Consider the following 21,509-nt stretch of genomic DNA (forward strand, 5'->3'; position numbering starts at 1 on the left):
CCGCCAAGAATTAGAGTAGTTGGCACCCACCGCTGCAGCCTGTGGTAATGATGTAGGACCCCACATATGACCCTGTGCTCAGCGTTATCAGATTTATCATTTCCCCCCATTTGTGAGATGAGAGTGATATCTCATCTTCACTTACATCCCTTAATTATGAAAAGCTTTTTTCATGTTTATTTGATATGTCTTTGTCTTTTCTATGTATTTGCTTGTCTGCTGTCTTTAGAATACAATATATTTGTTTAGGAAAGCAGTCTTATTTATTTCAAGTACCTACATTGCTATTGTTACTTTCGAAAGTTTTTATTGAAACTCTAACAATTTTGTTAATATTTGGTTGTCCTTTAAGTTTTGGTTTCCGGGTTTTATTCATACTTTAAAAGACTCTATCCTAAGATCATAAGGGAGAAATTCTGCCTTTCGAGCTTTTGCGTTTGCATTTTGTGATGCTGAATTTTTCAGGTCACCTGTCCTTTTTGATTCTGTGTGGAAGATGTAGCTTAGGTCGCTCTGAAAGGCTCACAGCTGCACCATCAACATAATTAAAGAGTCTTTCTTACAGTCTGCAGTGCCCAGCCCTAGGTGTTTTCTAAGCCCTCCCCTCTGGAGAGCCTTGTTTCTAGCCTTTCTCATTTTCCAGTCTGTCTCATTCTAGGAGCGTGAACAAGGAGAGCGCTGTGAAGTTTGTGCACACCTCTGTCCATGGTGTGGGTCATGAGTTTGTGCAGCTGGCATTCAAGACCTTTGACCTTGCTCCTCCAGAAGCTGTACCCCAACAGAAAGATCCAGATCCTGAGTTTCCAACTGTCAAATACCCGAATCCTGAGGAGGGTAAAGGTGTCTTGGTAACCCACTTTTGTTAAATAATAGACTCTACCTTTTGTGCTCTCAACCAGTGGTTCTCAACCTGTGGGTCACAACCCCTTTGGGGTCAACTGGCCCTTTCACAGGGGCCGCCTAAGAGCATCAGAACACAGATATTTACATTATGGTTCATAAGAGTAGCAAAATCACAGTTATGAAGTAGCAACAAAATAATTTTATAGTTGGGGGTCACCACAGCATGAGGGACTGAATTCAAGGGTCACAACATCGGCAAAGTTGAGAACCACTGGTCTAACATTGTTACCAAGTACATTATGTTTTTGTGGGGTTTTGTTGTGCTGAAAAACATGAGTTATATCTCTGGAAATATGTATATTGGATGGTCATAAATTTCTTAAAGGAACTTTCAAACTTGACATCTTACAAGAGGCTATAAGAGCTAAAATCTAAATTATTCTTTAAATTAAATTTTTAAAAAATATTTATATATTTTTATGTTATGTGAATTGGTGTTTTTTTCTGCATGTATGTCTATGTGAGGGTGTTGGATCCCCATTGAGCTGGAGTTACAGACAGTTGTGAGCTGCTCTGTGGGTCCTGGGAATTGAACCTGGGTCCTCTGGAAGAGCAGCCGGTACTCTTAATCGCAGAGCCATCTTTCCAGCTCAAATTAAATTAAATTTTAATTGACAGTTCCTTTATTGCCAAGGAGTAATAATAATAGGATGTTGAGGATTTTTTAAATTTTATTATTTATTGTTAAAGAATATTATTGACATAATGGCTCACAAACCATTCTGAAAGGTTAGATAATAATGATACAGAGAGAGATCATTTGGTCTAGTTTGTGTGGCCAGACACACACAGTGCCTAGAAATGCCAGTCCAGCCACAAGGCTGCCACACTTGTGTGCGGTCACAGGGCAGGGATGGGCCGTACATTGGAACGCTCATCATCTGACCTCTAATCTAGAAAGATAAAATAAAATCGGACTGAGCAAAACCAGCTCCAGGGGGAAAAAGCAGAAAACAAAACAACACCAACAAAACCCTGCAGCTAGCTGGGTGGTGGCGGCGCATGCCTTTGATCGCACCACTTGGGAGGCAGAGGCAGGCGGATCTCTGTGAGTTCAAGGCCAGCCTGGGCTACAGAGCGAGATCCAGGAAAGACACAAAGCTACACAGAGAAACCCTGTCTCAGGAAAACAAACAAACAAACAAACAAAACCCTGCTGCCCCAATTTTGGGGAAAGCCCTTTTTAGCTCATAAGAACAGGCATGTTGTAAACACTAAGATGTGTTCTATGTTTTCCTTAAGTAATCTTTTATTTTCTGTACTTGTTTCCAGACTTTATCTTTCGAGTTGGCTGACAAAATCAAGGCCAAAATTATCTTAGCCAATGACCCGGATGCTGACAGACTGGCTGTGGCAGAAAAGCAAGACAGGTGAAATTAACTTTGTGTGTGTCATGAAAAATAGACAGAACGCCGTCTTTAGCAATAATAGGTTTCTGGGGAGGGTGAGTCCACGTGGGAGTTTTGCAGGTAATTACATTTGTTTTTACAACAAAACCCCTGGTGGGGGGACAGTTTGCCGATCCCAAGGGCAGGGGATCGTATCCTTGACTCGTGTAACACAGAGCAAAGCACTCTGGTGTGCCGGGAATCGAAATGACTCTACGTGACCCCCGCATTTTATAATTGAATTTAATATGGGAAGGTCTCCATGCCTGAGAAGGCAAAGCCCTTTTCACGATGCTGGCTTTGCAGTCCATTGGGGGACTTGGTAAAGCACTGGACCTTTCAAGTCTTGAACTTAGGGGGAGCAGACAGGTGTTGACACAATGATTAGACAAGTCTCACCATGTGGTCTATGCAAAGCATATTAAAGAGTGTCTGGTGCCTTTCCAGACCACAGCTTGTCCAGGATGGAAATGCAAGCATCCTTGGCTGATACGTAGAAGCGGCTCAGATGTTTGTGATGTGGCTGGTCCATTTCAGCTCAGTTATTTAAAGACTGGAACAGATTTTTAGAAAGTGTGCTGAGCTTCATTTGCCTAGCTCCGGGGACTTCTGCGCCTTCCTGAAGGATGCTAAAAGGGTTTGTTTCCTTCCAGTGGTGAGTGGAGAGTGTTCTCAGGCAATGAGCTGGGGGCCCTGCTGGGATGGTGGCTCTTCACTTCCTGGAAAGAAAAGAACCAAGATCGAAGTACCCTCAAAGACAAATACATGCTGTCCAGCACCGTCTCCTCCAAAATCTTGCGGGCCATTGCCTTGAAGGAGGGCTTTCACTTCGAGGTAAGATGTTCGTGTGACTTTGATTTCCCTGTTTCCTAAGATGATTTTTTTCCCTTTCTTTCGTTTTTTGTTTTTTGTTGTTGTTGTTTTTTTTTTAATATTTTGAGACAAGGTTTCATATAACCCAGGCTGGCCTTAAACTTCATATACAGCCGAGGATGTCCTTGAACTTCTGATCCTCCTGCCTCCACCTGACCAGAGCTAGGGTTATAGACACACACCACCATACCCAGTGTATGTGGTACTAGGGACTGAACCCAGGGCCAGACAAGCACTCTACCAATTGAGCCGCATCCCCAGCACCAAAACAGTTCTTTTTTCTTTTGGATTACCCCTTCAGGAGACATTAACTGGCTTCAAGTGGATGGGAAACAGAAGCAAACAGCTAATAGACCAGGGGAAGACGGTCCTATTTGCATTTGAAGAAGCTATCGGTAAGAAGTGATAGTGAGATTCAGAGTATGTATGTTTATATAAGATATATAATAAACAAATGAGGGAAAGACTCGAATTTGAGCTCAGAAGAGCCCAGTAAAATGGGAGCACACAGTTTAGCTTGCTGCTCTTGTTTGGGTCAAGTGTCGAACTACTCCCAAATTGGAATCTCATCTCTTTTTAACCAAAACAAAGAAGAGCATGCAAATAACTGGGCCAGCCACACATATCCGATGGTGGTGAGGGTCTGCACAGGGCTGTTGGCAGAGCAAGGGCCCCGCATTTGTGAAGCTGATTATTAGGTCTCAAACCTGGCACACATGGGTAACCGGGGTGCCTGTTTAACACATCAAAGTGGACCTGGCCACCAAGTTCTCCCAGCAACCCTCAGTCCCTACATGTTACGGGGTACATGCTCTGTCCCCTACCGTAAACCTCTGCAGTCTAGGGGCTGGGCTGCCCTCCCCCAGCTGCCCTTTCCTATATAATCCAGCCATTTTGGTTACTCACCTTTTTTGTCTATCCTCTCCTCTCCTGGCTCCACCCACCCCCTAAGCTCCATCTCTTACATGGCCTGGCTCAGGCCGTGTTCACCCTGGACTCTCCCAAATGTCCCTGCCTCTGGCTACGCTCTCCCTCATGTCTACAATAAACTTTCTCCTCCACCATACCCAGGAGCGGTCATGTCCTTCCTTTCTGATTTCTTTCTTTTTTCCATTCACTGGTAAAGTCCACCTTCTTCCAAAAGTCTAAGGAGGATGTGTGCTGAGTCTGCCCAGGGAGCAGAAGGCCGCTAAGTGGTCTCCTGTCCTCACAGTCATGGTCACAGGAGACGACACTGAAAGTTTGGCCGGAATTACTGAAAGGCCCTTATCCTCAACTGTCAATCCCGTCTGTCTAAGTGGAAAGGGAAGCTAGGCGTGGACATCGGCCGTTCTGTTGTTGGTGCACTAACTGTTGCCTTAGCAGTTAACTCAGTAGACTCCCTGACTTTATGTCCGTGTGTTCGTTAAAGCAGATCTTTCTTCAAACCCAGGACCTCCTGTGTGTAGAGCAGATACGATAAGCACTGTGGTATGAACTCACATTCACATCTAAATTCTCAAACACAAAGATAAATGAAAAACACTCCCTTAACCAACTCATTGCAGAGGGCTAGCCCTGGGCTAGCCCAGAGGGCTGCTGCCTTTCAGAAGTCACGTTTTCAGAGTTGTGTTTCTATGGCTTTTGTTAAGGAGACATGTTCACCAGGTACTAATTGTAGATGTTACTCAGTGACTCCAAAATATGTGATAGTGACCTTAGCCTCCAGCAGCTCCAATTAGTAATCACACCAAAGAGGGTAGGGGCCGGCTGTCAAGATGTGTCATGTAAGCCGGGGCGGTGGTGGTGGTGCAGGCCTTTAATCCCAGCACTCCGGAGGCAGAGCCAGGCGGATCTGTGTGAGTTCAAGGCCAGCCTGGGCTACAGAGCGAGTTCCAGGAAAGGCGCAAAGCTACACAGAGAAACCCTGTCTCGAAATACCAAAAAAGAGAAAAAAAGATGTGTCATGTAACTACCGAGAACCCCCAGGCTTCAGAGAAAAGTGGAAGACAGGTTGTGACTGAAATAAGTAGAACTAATTGCATCTGACCTGGAGCTACGATGGTGAGTCTGGTCAGTGAACACCCTTGCCAGCAGGAGAAATCTCACACAGGCCATTCAACACAGGCTGCCCAAGGATGCTATATTCAAGACACTGGGCTAAATGGTTTTGTCTTGAAGACAAGATATTATATGACTCAGACCAGCCTCCAACTCTATAGGCAGGGATAATGTTGATCACCTGATCCCCTGTCTCCATCTCCCACATGCTAGCACACATCACCACTCCTGGCTCAGTGTAAGCTGATCACACTCTGGTCCACTGGGGGCTCAAACCCAGGACCTTCTATGTGTAGAGCAGATACGATAAGCGTCGCGGTATGGAACCGCCTTCACATCTAAATTCTCAGACACAAAGATAAATGGAAAAACACGTGTGTGCTCCAGACCAGACCCTAACATGTCATGGCCAACAAGCCTGCTCTCCGGCGGCTTGTTCTAGTGCGGTGCCAGAATCCACTGCTAAGGCTGCGTCTGCTGCTCTGTCTGCAGGGTACATGTGCTGCCCCTTTGTCCTGGACAAGGATGGAGTCAGTGCGGCTGTCATCAGTGCAGAGCTGGCGAGCTTTCTAGCGACCAAGAATTTGTCTTTGTCCCAGCAGCTGAAGGCCATCTATGTGGAGTAAGTGTCTACGGCAGTGATTTCCAACCTTCCTCATGCTGCGACCCTTTAATGCACTTCCTTATGTTGTGGCCCTTTAATGAACTTCTTCATGTTGTGGTGACCGCCAACCACAAGATTAGTTCATTGCTGCTTCATAACTGTAATTTTGCTGCTGTTATGAATCAAAATGCAAATATCTGATATGCAGGATGTCTGATGGGCGACCCCCAAAGCGGTCATGAGCCACGGGTGAGAACCACTGGTCTAGGACATTTGAAGGAATGTTGGCCATATTTCAAGGGCTCTTATTTTGGTGACGGTGTTCTGTTTCTTAGGAAAACCAAGATCATCTTTTCCATTTGATGTGTCCCCACAATTAGTAATGGCCATTTGCGGTTCCGTGGATTCTAACGCATGAGAACGTTGCACAAACGGCTTGATTGAAGAGGGTGACTTTAAGTAGTCAGTGTCATAAAAAGATGAAACGCCTCAATATGGGGATCAGTCTTTGTAGCACGCACTGAACTGTGCGGGTGTGGTGTGGAAGGTGAACAGGCGGCAGGAACAGTAACCCTGCAGCAACGTGGTGTTCTGGAAAGCCGTAACTTACCGAAGCAGGCTGATCTAGGGTAGATGACTGATTCATATTCTCACTGTGTGTGTGTGTTGTTCAGGGAACAGCCTCAACTTTCCTTCCTTGGGCAGTGACCATTATTGACACTGTTCTGCCTTAGCCTGGAGTTTGACAAGTAGACATGGCTGCCTGGCCATCAAGCCCCAAAGATCCGCCTGTCTCTGTCTCCTGAGTGCTGAGACCATGAGCGTGCACCTCCATGCTCATCTTTTTTTTTTTATTTGGGTTCTGGGGATTGATTAATCAGATCCTCAGGCTTGGAAGGCAAGGATTTCACTGATTGAGCTGTCTCTTCTACTCTGGACCTCTTTTTCGTTTTCTTTTTAAATTTATTCACTTTGATTTCGTGTGTGTGGGTGTTTTGACTGATGTGTCCGTGGACCATGTGTGTGCCCGGTACCCAGAGAGGCCAGGAGAGGCCATCGAATCCCCCTGAAATTGGTGCTGCAGATGGGTGTGAACGGCCATGAGGGTGCCGAGAATTGAACCTGGGTCCTCTGGAAAGAGCAGCTTATGCTCTTAATCACTGAACTGTCTCTCCAGCCCCTTTTTCTTTTCTTTTCTTTTTTTTTAAACATTTTTTTGTTTGTTTGTTTGTTGTGTATGTATGTATACATGTGGGTGGGTGAACACATGCTACCAAACACATATGTGGGGTCAGAGGACAACTGAGAAGGATAGTTTCTCTCCTACCGTGTAGGTTCTGAGAATCAACTCAGGTCATCAGGCTTGGCAGCAAGTGCCCTTACCCACTGAACCATCTTGCCAGAACCAACATCTTTTTTAATGTTAGATTATTCTTTTGAAGTTGGTTAGGACAACCTGTTTCACTTATTTTACAATGTGCTAGCTGATACATCTTGCATACAGTCTACAAAATTTTTGTGGCTCATTTTTGCTTAAATTTATGGGGGATTTTTCTTTTCTTATAGGTATGGCTATCATATTACCAAAGCTTCATATTTTATCTGCCACGATCAAGGCACCATTCAAAAATTATTTGGAAACCTAAGAAACTACGATGGGAAGAGTAATTATCCCAAAACATGTGGCAGATTTGAAATCTCTGCTATCAGGGACCTTACAACCGGCTATGATGACAGTCAACCTGATAAGAAGCTGTAAGTCATGTTTACTTGGGTCAATGAATTTATTTTGTGTTTACCATTTCTACAATTTGAATAGATTCATTTAGTCACATGGTTGGTTGAAGCTGACTTGGGGCACTTAAGTGTTATTGTAATAAAATACATGGAAAATTAGGGCTGGTGGTATGTAGCTCAGGGGTAGACTGCTTGCCTAGCATGGATTAGACCCCTAGCATTGAAAAACCGAATAAAAAAATGAAATAAGCTATGTGGCAAAACTAGGAATCATGGGCGAGAATGCAAGTGACCTCACAAGTCATTTGGTGATAAATGACATCCAGAGCCATCCTTTCACATGCAAGGAAATTGTGACTCAGAAGGGCACTAACTGGTAAGGGTCCAGGTGGAGTTGAAACCTTTTGACTCTGGACCCCGCTTTTCCTCTCCATCAGCACATGTCACTCCAGAGAGTATCTGAGTCACACAGAGGATGTGTGACTAACTGGTACTTGCTGGGTATGATGACACAGACCAGTAAAACTTTACATCTCTACACTTGGGGGATCGAGGCAGGAACGTCAGAAGTCTTAGTCTGAGGCCAACCTGGACTATGTCATGATATCCTGTCACAAGCAAACAGTGCTGAAGGCCACCCTGGAGTTCTTCATTGAGTAGGTCTGAGATAAGGCCAAAGAATTTGCACATCTAATAAGATTCAAGGTGACTAGATGCTGGTCAGCTCTGAGAGGGCCTCTTGTTTTCTGAGGATTCTGGCCTCGTTCTCTGACTGTGTGTGGCCTATTCACTGTTGACTGCGTGTGACCTGTTCACTGTTGACTGCGTGTGGCCTGTTCACTGTTGACTGCGTGTGGCCTATTCACTGTTGACTGCTTGTGGCCTGTTCACTGTTGACTGCGTGTGGCCTGTTCACTGTTGACTGCGTGTGGCCTGTTCACTGTTGACTGCGTGTGGCCTGTTCACTGTTGACTGCGTGTGGCCTGTTCACTGTTGACTGCGTGTGGCCTGTTCACTGTTGACTGAGTGTGGCCTGTTCACTGTTGACTGCGTGTGGCCTGTTCACTGTTGACTGCGTGTGGCCTGTTCACTGTTGACTGCGTGTGGCCTGTTCACTGTAAACCTATGTTTGCATTAGGATCTCTCTTAGAACCAGAGGTAGCAGAGGTGTAGGGCTGGCTGTGTCCAGTTTAGGAGAAGAGCAGGAATAGCCCGATGAGCCATTAGATGTCTTCCTGATATTTACCTTTTTGTGTTTTGTTTTAAAATTTTCATATGGCCGGGCGGTGGTGGCGCACGCCTTTAATCCAGCACTTGGGAGGCAGAGGCAGGCGGATCTCTGTGAGTTCTAGGCCAGCTGGCTACAGTGAGTTCCAGAAAGGCGCAAAGCTACATAGAAAACTGTCTGAAAAAAAAAAAAAAAAAAAAAATTTCATATGAACACAATATATTTTTTTTTAAGATTTATTTATTTATTATGTACAGTGCTCTGCCTGCATATATCCCTGAAGGCCAGAAGAGGGCACCAGATCTCATTACAGATGGTTGTGAGCCACCATGTGGTTGCTGGGAATTGAACTCAGGACCTCTGGGAGAGCAGTCGGTGCTCTTAACCACTGAGCCATCTCCCCAGCTCCGGAGCACAATATATTTATAAGAGATAAATTACATTAAAATGATTATGGTGAAGTATGACACCTTACAGCCATACTGAGACAACCAACCAACTTTCTTCTCAATGGTTTCTCCTGGTGTTGGCCAGAGAACTTTTCTCTCTCTCGTGTAGATAAAGAATCCATGCATACACTTCCTGCATTCACTAGCCCCGGCCTGTCCTCATGAATCACATCCGAGCCTTGAGTACAAGCCTGAACTATCGGCTAAGCATTTGTAATTCATGTTCAGCCTCTGAGTCGGTTATTTGGGACTGGGCAGTCCCAGGACAGGAAACGTCCATTTACATTGCTCCATTATTGTTCAGTGTCCAAGCACTGTGTTCGGCATCTGCTCCTCTATCTAGTGAAGAATGGAGTCCATGTGTGATGCCTTCGAGGAAATTAACACCATACTCACTCATCATTTCTTTGCAACTGAGTTTGTTTGCTCAACGAGAAAATCTCTCTCTCAACTCAATGTTCAGTTTCAGTGTGTTGGTTAGCGTTTCTCTTTGTTCAGTGTTGGGGTTACTTGTTAGATGTGTCAGACTTTTTGGTACTTGCAACAAAATACCTGAGAGAAGCGGTCTAAATGAAGAAAGGTTTATTGGGACGCATTGTTTTGGTCCATGGTCATGTGGCTCCACTGCTCTTAAGCGCAGTGGCAGTGTAGAAATCTTGACAGAGGGGCATGGCAGAAGGAAGCTGTTCACTCTACTCCTTACAGACAGGAAGCAGGAAGAATACAGTGAGAAGCCAGGCTCAAGTTGTACCTTCAAAGACAGGCTCCCAGAGAACCCCTTCCTCCAAGTAGTCCCCACCTTCCACAGTTCCACGCCTTCTCAGGGCTCCACTAAAAGTCTGCATTATCAATGCACTAAACCATTGATTAGGTCAGAGTCCTTATGATCTAACTTTGTCTGGAAGTGCCCTCGCAGACATACCCGGAGTGTGCTGTAGTTTTCCTAGTCACGGCTCAGTCCAATCAAGTCAGCCATCACGGTGGGTCTTTCGGTCTGTGGCATCATTTTCTTCAGGTGTCAGTTTTCTTGGCGATGTGTCCAGGAAGGGAGGTGCTTGTCTGTTTCCTTGAAGAGGTCCTAGGTAGACGCTGGCTCTCCAGGACAGATACCCCTCCCTCTTTGTTTCTTCTTGTCCCTCTCTACTCCTTTTTCGAGGGGTTTTTCTCAACTTCTAACTTTTAGCATTCCTGTTGACTGTTCATTTCAAGTCTTACTCTAACTTTTTTTCCAGAATGACATGCTATTATTGTTTTTGTATACTCTATCTTCCTAAAGATTCTTTTTAAAAACTAAGAGTATTTTTTCCATCCCTATATCCTTTACTGCCCCTGACTTTGGCTTTTTGTTGTTTATTTTTTGTTTTTCCTATTTGTTTCGGACTTGTTACTTACCCACTGTCCTTCCCTAGGGGTCCCCCAGCATCCTTTGCATACTTAACTTCTTATAAGTCCTGTGTGCGCATGACAAATGACCTAATGCACTTCCGGGGATCTTAAGTAGCAAGACAGCTATTCTAAGATTGACCTTCATTTTGGAGCTACTGGGCTGGTTCAGAGCCTAACTCTAACTGGTTTCCTAAGGGACGTAAATTGGCTTGTCAAGGCCCTAGAGGTGTGGCTAGGGGCAGGTCTGGGATGTCTCAGTGTGTTCCATCATATCATACACTCCATGGTACCTGGTGATCCTAGTTTCTGAGCCTTTTTAGTTCCAACTCAGGGACTTTAAGCATTTCTTGCAGGCAGAGAAGAGCTGGAGCCCCTGACTCCCGAAGCCAGGAGGAATGTCTTGGAGCATCTGGTAGTTTCTCTTCAATCCTGTTTCTGTTTCATCCCTGCCTTACCCCAGTCCTTGGCATACCTGGTACCTCTAATTCTCGAGCCCAGTTGGACTTCTGCAGAGCACAGTGTCTCTGTTTCCTGTTTCTGTCTCCCCGTCAGGTTCTGGGACCCTGTGGTCACATGTTTCATCACACCATTTCTGAATCTTTATCTGTTTCCTGTCTTCCACGACTGAGTGACTGCCTCCTCAAGTGTTACCGTTTCTCTTCCTCTGTGCCCTTGTGTTTATACCTGTGAAACGTATCTACGCGGAACTTTAGTGATGTTCTGACGTTAACAATTATAAATACACCTTCACAGCTTTGTACCAGAAAACAAACAAACAAACAAAAACTCCTTATGAACCCTTTTTTGCCAAAATTTCAGTTTACAACATTGAGGTATGATCTAATTTTCTGTAGTACATCATTAAGCTGAAATAATGTGTTTTAATTTGAACGAAAGCTTGATAATGTCTAATAAATTTATGGAAGTAGAAAGCTAGTCTGTGAAGTTACTGAGTGGTCACACATTACTAGGAATCACATTCTCTGATTTTTTTCTGAGGAATGTCCTTGTAGCCAATGTACTTGTCTGGTATTAATTTTCTGCTTATTTGGGACAGTATTCACTGGGTCAGAATAGCTTGTTACTGTTTAAGTGTGTGACATGTACAAATTAATCTCTAGGTTCTTCCTACCAGTAAGAGCAGCCAAATGATCACCTTTACCTTTGCTAATGGAGGTGTGGCAACCATGCGGACCAGCGGGACAGAACCCAAAATCAAGTACTATGCCGAGCTGTGTGCTCCTCCTGGCAACAGGTATGATGTGGATGGTAGCTGCTGTGACTCTAATTCCTGAGATGTCCAGGTTCTGATCAAGTGTAAAAATTCACATGTAGCTTAGTTAGAAACTGTGGTGATATCATGTTATCAAAGACTCCTTAAAAATTAAAAAAAAAAAAAAAAAAAAAAAAAAAAAAAAAAAAAAAAAAAAAAAAAAAAAAAATTAAAAAATAGCTGGCGTGGTGGTGCACGCCTTTAATCCCAGCACTCAGGAGGCAGAGGCAGGCAGATCTCTATAAGTTCAAGGCCAGCCTGGTCTACAAAGTGAGTTCTAGGACAGCCAGGGATACACAGAGAAATTCTGTCTTGAAAAACCAAAACTGAAAAAAAATAAAATAAATTTATAATTTTTTTAAAGAGGGGTGGAGGGTTAACAGTGATTCTTAAACTTGGCTACACATAATCTGGAGAATTTTCTAAAACTGATACCTAGGTCTTACCAGTATGTTCTGATTTTTAATTATAATGGAGTATGACCTGGGAGTCAAGGTTTTGTTTTTGTTTTCTTTTAAGATTTTCTTTTCTTTTTTTAAATTATGTATATGGAGGAAGGGACAGGCTGCAGGTACCCTTGAGGGCCAGAAGCATGGGATCCCTGGAGCTGGCGTTACAGATGCCAGCTGTCCTGTGTGGGACTAGAAACTAAATTCTGACCCTCTGCAAGAGTGATATACTCTTAAAAAAATTTTTTTTTAATTAAAACACACATACCAAATACACAAAAAAAAAACCTCTTGAGCTGGAGAGCTAGCTCAGTGGTTAAGAGCACTTCCTGCTCTTCCAGAAAACCTGAGTTTGGATTCCTAACGCCCATGTCCATATCGAGCAGCTCACAACTGCCTTTAACACCAACTCCAGAGGATCTGATGTCCTCTTCTGGCCTCCATGGACACCTACATACATGTGACAGATAAATACGTACACATAAATAAAAAACTTGTAAGTAAATCTTCAAAAAACAAACAAACAAAAAACCCTTCATGAGTCTCCACAGGTAAGCAGGCTCATATTTTTCAACTCTTCTACCTCTCTGTATGGGAAAATGACATTCCTCATCTTACTGATAACAACAAAACTTCCTTTCTCCATTTTTTATTAGTGATTAGTGATGGTTTTAAAAATGATAAGCCGCACTGGTTACCGGCCCTGGTTACCTCGTGGTAACAACAAAACCCAGTATCAGAGCTTTATTAGGAGGAGGGAAGGCAGATGTGCAGAGAAAGAGTCAGAGACAGAGACAGAAAAGAGAAGTGGGGAGAGAGAGAATAGAGAAGGCAGGAGGGAGGTCTGTGTCTGGCTTTTTAAAGAGCAGGCGGGCTTACAGAGCTACGCCAGGCATGCGCTGTTGGCGTGACCACGCCATGGGAACATAGTCACCAGCACACACTAATGACGTAAGACCCCTTGCCTACTCCTGAACTGTGCATGTGTAGTCATGCAGCTGGAGCAGGGGCAGAATCCTAACAATTAGTGCCAATGGATTGTCCTCTTTTACTCCTGTGATAAAATTAATTAAAATCCATTCCGCATGTACTCAGTAAATACCTGAGTGTCTGCTCCGGTCTGAGCTGGGTCACAGGGCAGAGAAGGAACCAGATCAAAAATTATGCTTGCTCACCTGGAGATGGTGGACTGGATGCTCCAACCTATGCCTGTGACCTCAGCACACAGTTGAGTTGGGAGTCATTGTATTGTTTTGAACTTGATATCTCTTGGTGCTAGCATATGTAAATGCCATAAGCCATAGCTAATTGGTGCTGAGGTATTTCTTTGACCAGGATGTGGCTGAGGACCAGGACAGTGCCTTTAAAGGTGAATGTAGCCAGTGCTTTGGTATACATAAAGCCATGTTTGCAGTTTAGAATGTCTACCAACCACATTTGAAAAGCTTAAAAAGAGACTGATGGGTGGGATTTAGTCAGTTAATAAGCGTGCTAGCAAACACAATTTAATAGCTAAAAAAAAGAGACTGATGAGGTGAATTTCAGTATTTTATTTCATTTACATGAAGTAGTACATCCCCCAAATACTATCATTACAACATAGAATCCGTGTAAGAAAAAAGGTAGCGAAATAGCTTCCATTATCTTTTAAAGAATTTTAAGCTTCCAAATAAGCATTAAACATATTCACACAGCATACTTCAAAAAAATTCAAATGGTACAGTTTTATGGAACTAAACATAGTTTTAAAATTTGATATTTTGAAAAAAAATTGATATTTTGAGCAAAATTTTAACCTATAGGCAAACAGAAAGCAGCTCATTTTTTAAAGAATTCTAGGTTGTCAGTATTCCATTCCTAGTGTTCAAGTATCAATGTTTTTATATGGTTAAGTAATGAGTTGTTTGCACTATATTGAGGCGGGTTTTCCATGGTTGTCTCTGTTATTTCAGCCCCACTTACCATATTTTGTTGCATGATTCTTCCAAAAGCCCTTTCCTCTTTTAATAGCCTGTGAAATGTACATAATGTTTCAGAGTAGTTTTCCTTATAATAACAGTAATACTGTTTACATGTCAGACTCTGTGTTTTTCACACTATCATGTCACTTTTTAGAATAGACTTCATTTCAGACCTTTATAAATTGGGGGGAGCTTTTAAAAACTGTCCTTGTGTTAAAAATCAGTGACAGGTGACTCCGATTTATTAAAGGACATTGGGTTCTAGGTTGGGCATAATGTCACAGCTCAACGGGACATCAGCCTACTAACATGCAACAGCAATCAAAACACAGCTAAGATAAGCTTAAATATCAACAGACTTCATACCATGCATTTCATTTATTAATAGAACCATCTAACTTATGAATTGGTTAGAATCAAAAGGCCTTTCAAGTCTAGGTTCTGCTATTTAAAAAGTTTTTTTTGGAGATTTTTTTCCCAACTGAAATGATAATTCATTGAGCCCTCATGTTCTTCACCCAGGCCACAGGTTGGCAAGTGTGTATGGACAGAGAGCTAATGTCTTAGTGTTTGCAGGCCCTGGGATTCTGTTGCAGCTACTCAGCTCTCCTGTTGAAGTGTAGAAACAGCCATCTATGTACCAATGAATGGACATACTGTGTCTCAATAAAACTTTATTCACAAAAACAGACCATTAGTTCCTGGTTGTTTTCAAACAGTTGCGTCAGAGAAGCAGAGCCCGTGGACTGCATAGAAGGGGAGAGTGGTTGGTGGGAGTGAGCTCACGTGACAGTGCACGTGCCGGTGGGGAGGCAGGCTGGAGTTCCTGGGCGTGGGGTGAAGTTGTAGATGTGGATTAAATTCCTCAGGAAAAAAAATGTCCTTTTGAATCTTGATTGCCTTGATTTAAAGTAAACTATTTGTAAGTGGCTGTCATATCTCCAAAATCCTTTCACAGTGCCAAAATTTTGAAAAACCAGGGATGGTTTGTAAGCCTTGCCTGGTCAACGTGAATTCAGACATGCCCCAAAGTCCTCAAAATAGCTGTTGTTGTTTTTCCCCAATTCAGAATTTCATTGAGAAATCGGATTGCTTCAGTTGTCATTTATTTTACATTGATTTTTGGCATGTTCAGAGAGACACCACTGACTGATTATGAGAGACACTTCAATATCCATTTCCATAAAGTGACCCACTGAATTTAAACTTAGGAAATAAGGATTCCTAACCCAAGTTTACATTGCCAGGCAGAGTGTCCTTGTTTTTAAGATATAAAATTTTATTCAACAATGTCACACTTGAAGTGTCTAAATGGATCATTTAGGATTAATATGGGAAATAGTAAGATCAAACTGTATTTTTAATGATGATTACATCACCAAATCCTATGGAGTGGTAAGAGGGCCCCCCACACACTTTAAACATGCAGCTTGGGAACATTAACTCAATAAGTGAAGGAATCAATATGTAAATGTGTCTTAGGAACTAAAAGATTTATAAGGAAGTTAGTAATTGGCAAATTCACTGAGTTTGAGTTTTACACTTTGCTTTTAACTAATTATGACCATATTTGCCTTCCTGAGAGTTATTTTCTTCAAAGCACATTTGTGGAGGACAAAGAGACCAGTGTAATTCACATGCATGTATGAGTCATAATTACTGTATATGTTGTTAATAGGAATAAAAATAACTATAATGATAGCTCTTTTTATTGAGATCTTTGGGCTGGGCTCTGGACTAATTGCTTTATACAGTATATCTCACTATGTACAATAACACTCTTGAGAAGGGAAAGTCTTTATCCCAATTTTACAGATGAAGAATATGGGTCTTAGAGAGCCCAAGCCACTTGCCCAAAGGTACATAATTGACAGAGCCAGAATTAATGTCTGCAATGAAATCGGTTGCCTTTATTAATATTATTGCCAGTTGCAATATCAAAATGATCTTAACTGATTGCAGGAATTGTCATTTCCTTTCAGATAAACTGCATGTAAGTGTTGCAGGTGGTCAAGAATGAAGTAATAGAAAGTGTGTGAAGGGTTAATTTCCAAATCCAATTGTATGGTAACGCACATAAGACTGTCTAAGCTGCTAGAAATCCGTTTCACTGGGAGTAGGCTTATGTATTGTTTTCACTCATGGACCTGGTGTATACAAATAAGTGCTTCCTACATGCTTGAAAACTCGGCTTTCTTTCTTTTCTTTTCTTTTTTTTTATTTTAAATTTTTTTTAAAAAGATCTATTTACTATGTATACAGTGTTCTGGCATGTATGCCTATACACCAGAAGAGGGCACCAGATCTCATTGTAGATGGTTGTAAGCCACCATGTGGTTGCTGGGAATTGAACTCACAACCTCTGGAAGAACAACCAGTGCTCTTAACCTCTAAGCATTCTTGCCAGCCTGAAAAACTTGGCTTTCTTAAAGGGATCAGTTCCCCTAGATTTTTGTTTATCTTTTAGCTGTGTTTTTTGTTTGTTTGGTTTTTGTTGTTTTGTTTGTTTTGATGGTGGTGATAGAGCAATAAACATTCAACACCATGGCTCCCATTTCCTACCTGTTAGAAAGAAAAAGAAAAAGACCACCACCCCAGCTGAAGTGACTGCAGGACAAATTTGACCCTTGATCTGGAGGGTGAACTCAGAAGAGCAAGCATAGGGAGACCAGAAGTGTGACTGTCTTCCCCCCCTAGGCTGAAGTCTGGCTAGTTTTAAAAGAATGGGCACAAAGGAGATAAGGGAAGGGGAAGGGTTAGCTGCTTAATTCACTTAAGCAGGGAATGCTGTAGGACTTTGTGTAAACAAGGGTTTTACTGCATGGGGTGGGCATTAAGATATTTGCAGAAAGGTTTTCCAAGGTGTGTGTGTCTGTCTGTCTGTCTGTAAAGATTTGAATTCCTTGTTAAACATAAGTTTTAAAGTATTTGATTGAAAAGACATGTAGTTGGCTGGGTGGTAGTGATGCACGACTTTAATCCCAGCGCTCAGGAGGCAGAGCCAGGTGGATCTCTGTGAGTTCGAGGCCAGCCCGGTCTACAGAGCAAGATCCAGGGCAGGTACCAAAACTACACAGAGAAACCTTGTCTTGAAAAAACAAAACAAAAACCAAAAGAGAGAGAGAGGGAGGGAGAGAGAGAGAGAGAAAGAGAAAGAAAGAGAGAAAGAAAGAAAGAGAGAAAGAGAGAAAGAGAGAGAAAGAAAGAAAGAAAAAGAAAGAAAAGAAAGAAAGAAAAGAAGAAAAGAAAGAAAGAAAGAAAGAAAGAAAGAAAGAAAGAAAGAAAGAAAGAAAGAAAGAAAGAAAGAAAGAAAGATGTGTAGTTAATGTTTCTTGCACCATGAAGAGGCTTCTGTCTGGGCCCTTCCTGAGAAGACAACTTGACTTCTGTGACCCGAGGACAAACAGCATTGGGAACAGCTTGCCAGGCAGACTGAGGACTTCACAGAGATGTGGTCAGAGTTGAGTGGGATTGAAGCAGGAGGGAAAGAAATCAGGACCGCTTTCTCTGTGTTATTAGATACAAACAGTGGAGATCCCTGGGGATGCCAGGGCTAAAATTGTGGTTCTTCAAATTCTTAGCAGAAGAGCAAAGAGTAATTCTGTTTATTGTGAAGATCTTGGTTTGGAAAACCTTTAGGGAAAAGAATACATATTGCCTCCTGGGACTTTTTTTCCTCCCTAAGTCAACAAATGTGTTCCCACGCAAAAGTTCATGGAGTTCTGTTCTTTTCTGAATTCCATCTCTTCAAGTTTAGTTTCTGTCTCACGAGGTCCATGAAGGGAGCATTTGAAAATGCAGTTTGAAGGGGCTAGAAAGACGGTTCATGACTCTTTCAGAGGATCCTAATTCTTTTCCTAACACCAGGGTTGGATAACTCCCAACCACATGTAACTCCAGCTCCACAGGCAACTGCGTTTACATGTACACTTGCACGTAATTAAAAATGAAATCTTTAAAATACACTTATACATGTTTTAAGTTTTTAATTTTGCTTTGAAGCTGGGAGTAGCGGCTCATACTTGCAATCCCTAATCCCAGCACTCAGGAAGCTGAGGTCAGAGGATTGTTGTGATTTCAAAGACAGCCCGGGATACATAATAAGAGCCTGTCTCAAAACCAAATCAAGGCTGAGCATGCTAATGCATTCCTTTGGGAGGCAGAAGCAGCTGGGTCTCTGTGAGTTTGAGGCCCGCCTGGTATGCATAGTTACCTACTGAGACTGTCTCAAAAAATATCAAATACGTGTACTTGTTTTGCTTTGGAATAATCCATTAATATGAATTCTCCTCCCTCTTATATTTTTCAGTGATCTGGAGCAGCTGAAAAAGGAGCTAGATGAGCTAGTCGGCGCCATTGAAGAACATTTTTTCCAGCCACAAAAGTATAACCTGCAGCCAAGAGCAGAATAAAGCATTCTAGCATTGGCCATGACTACATTTACCTCAATTAAACTGAACTTTAATCTTTTGGTTTTGGGTTTGGGTTTTTGAAACAGGGTTTTTCTGTGTAACAGCCCTGGCTGTCTGGAACTCACTCTGTAGTGAGTCAGTCTGGCCTGGAAAGCTCAGAGATCCGCTTGCCTCTGCCTCCAGAGTGCTGGAATTAACACGTGCACCACCATGCCAGGCTGAACTTGATTTTTAAAATAACATTCTTGAGGACCAAGTGATTTGGATAATCATCACAAGTATTTGCATTTTTTCAACAGCTCTACCTTCCTTGGGTTTTATATTTTTGGCCCAAAAAGTGAATAAAGAAAACATGACCAAACCCAACAAACCAACATCTCTATGAAAATGTTAAGTCTGGGCATTATCTGAATTTTTTAAATAAAGATGTTTTTTTTTAATTCAAAAAGTAGATTGTAAATAATATGCCTTAATTTGCATACACATGTCTTCTGTGTGATTCTTTCTATGTGTAATTGAAATAGGGAGAAAAACAATATAGTTCCTAAGTTCCAGGGTGTTGTGTCTAGGATAGCAGCTTTATAACAACATTTATACCTATGTTTCTGTCAGTTACTTATAAAGTAAAATAAACAAACCAAATGAGCTAATCAGGCTTTTTTTAAACCTAAGATTTTTAAGTTTTAGTAATATTGTACAGGTGCTAAGAAAAAAAAAAATCAGCCTAGCCACTGTAAATTTAAATTCTCCAAAGGAAAAAAATGAACCCACCTATGTTGGAAATCTTACTAGACTGAATAACTGATTCGAATCTTGTTTGTGGAGAGTCAGAATGTTATAAATACAGTACCAAATTATCTTGATTTACCTTTAGTCCGTTCAATAGCCCTTCTTTTGTTTTGTGTGGAGTGGTGGAGAGGTTGAGACAGGGTCTCACTGTGTAGCCCCTGGCTGTTCTGGAACAAGCTATGTAAACAAAACTGCCCTCCAGCTCTCCAAGAGAGCCACCTGCCTCTGCCTCCCAAGCGTGGCCCGCCCTTACATCCTTTTGACTTTCAGGGTATACTTCTGAATGTCTTCTTAGCAGGTACCCAAATTCTACCATTCCAAAGCTAAGCACATCATCATCAGCTAGCACCCAGACCTATGGCAGAGATTGTCCTGTAGTCCCCACCAGTGCATTTGGTGAATGCCTAGACTCATGACTTTCACCTGTCATGAATGAAAGCCCATGTAACCAGTTCCATGTTGGAACATGAACCCGTGTTCCCGAGCCATGGTCACTCATCAGATCCTGTTACCCCACTTGAGGTGCAAGCTACTTCGCATTGACACTGTTGGGGTGGTTTGAAAGAAAATGGCCCCCAAAGAGAGTGGCACTATTAGGAGGTGTGGCTTTGTTGGAGGTGTTAAGTGTGTCACTGTGGGGGCAGGCTTTGAGGTCTCTTTTGCTCAAGATATGGCCCAGTGTTTCAGACCATTTCCTGTTGCCTGCAAGATGTAGGACTCTCAGCGGATTCTCCAGCACCCTATCTGCCTGCATGCTGCCATGCTCCCTACCATGATGATGGACTGAACCTCTGATATAATCCAGCCACCTCATAAATGTTTTCCTTACAAGAGTTGCCATGGTCATGATGTCTCTTTACAGGAATAGAAACCCTGTCTAAGATAACTAAGTATGTGTTGAAATTGGTTTTTTTTTTTGGGGGGGGGTGGAACAGGAGGGGGGTGCCTTTTAGGGCAGTTTTCATTCACAGTAAAATTAAGGACAGCATACATGTCTAGACTCCTTGCCCTGTGTACACCTCCCTCCACACTTAAAACCTTCCCCTAGAGCGTGTGTGCATTATGACGAATGAGCTTACCGTCCTTAGCACCCACACTGTACAGATCAGTGGTTGCTAGGCATTGTCAAGGAGGGAGGGATGAATAGGCAGGCCAGAGAAAGGGCTTTAGGACAGTGAAAGTCTTTTGTTTGGATTCTATTATGATAGACACATGTCATGTATTTGTCCAAACCACAGACTGTACCACATCTAGAGTGAACCTAATGTAATCTATGAATACAAAAGATAAGTTTGCTGTTTTTAAATTTTTATTACACTGGTGTGTGTGAGAGAGAGAGAGAGAAGGAAGAGGAGGAGGAGGAAGAAATTTTACTATGTGGTCTCAGGTTACTCCCTTGTTGCAGGTAAGACCCCATTTTGAATATGGCTCTATCAAAATTGCTGAGTTCAAACATGTAACATTTGTGCTTAAAACAAAATGACTCTGTAAAGCTCTTTGCATGTTTTTTCCTCCATTGTTCTTTTGTTCCATTCTTTTTTAAAAAAATATTTTACTCAGTATTTTAAGTATGTGAAGGCTTGCCTGTTTGTATGTACATGCTTCATGAGTGCACAGTACCTGTAGATACCAGAAAAGGGTGTCACGTCCCCTGAAAATGGAGTTTCAGATGGTTATGAGCCATGATGTAGATCCTGGGAACCAAACCTGGATGCTCTGAAGAGCAGCAAGTGCTTATAACTGGCGAGCCATCTCCACACCTCTTTGTTCTAGTCTTATTAGCAGAACAGGCAGTAATTCAACCAGTAAAGGAAAGACGTTAGGCCTAGGGATGTGGCTCTGTGTGTAGAGTGCTTAGCAAGCGTGCACAAGGCCCTAGGTTCAATCCCCAACACCTAACACTCCATGGCAGGTGAATTAGTCTCCCAATGGAAGGTCTTAGGAACCAGTAACTGTTGGGTCCACAAGGCTGGACGTCTCAAGTGACATTAGTATATGTCAGGATCCCAAGGAAGTG

General features: G+C 42.5%; 1 protein-coding gene across 2 annotated transcripts in view; it reads left to right on the forward strand.

Moving 5' to 3' along the window:
• Positions 1–18,763, forward strand: part of Pgm2 (phosphoglucomutase 2) — a 30,358-nt gene extending 11,595 nt beyond the window's left edge. For both annotated transcript variants that reach the window (XM_028868137.2, XM_028868138.2), the window contains 8 exons: positions 659–848; positions 2,176–2,273; positions 2,945–3,125; positions 3,466–3,559; positions 5,697–5,826; positions 7,375–7,563; positions 11,730–11,863; positions 18,601–18,763. In XM_028868137.2, the coding sequence (XP_028723970.1) occupies positions 659–848; positions 2,176–2,273; positions 2,945–3,125; positions 3,466–3,559; positions 5,697–5,826; positions 7,375–7,563; positions 11,730–11,760 (913 nt within the window). In that variant the 3' untranslated portion in view covers positions 11,761–11,863; positions 18,601–18,763. The remainder of the gene's footprint in view (positions 1–658; positions 849–2,175; positions 2,274–2,944; positions 3,126–3,465; positions 3,560–5,696; positions 5,827–7,374; positions 7,564–11,729; positions 11,864–18,600) is intronic.
• Positions 18,764–21,509: the final 2,746 nt, after the last annotated feature.

Source organism: Peromyscus leucopus, chromosome 10 (genome assembly GCF_004664715.2).
Source record: "Peromyscus leucopus breed LL Stock chromosome 10, UCI_PerLeu_2.1, whole genome shotgun sequence".
In the NCBI taxonomy this organism is placed as follows: Eukaryota; Metazoa; Chordata; class Mammalia; order Rodentia; family Cricetidae; genus Peromyscus; species Peromyscus leucopus.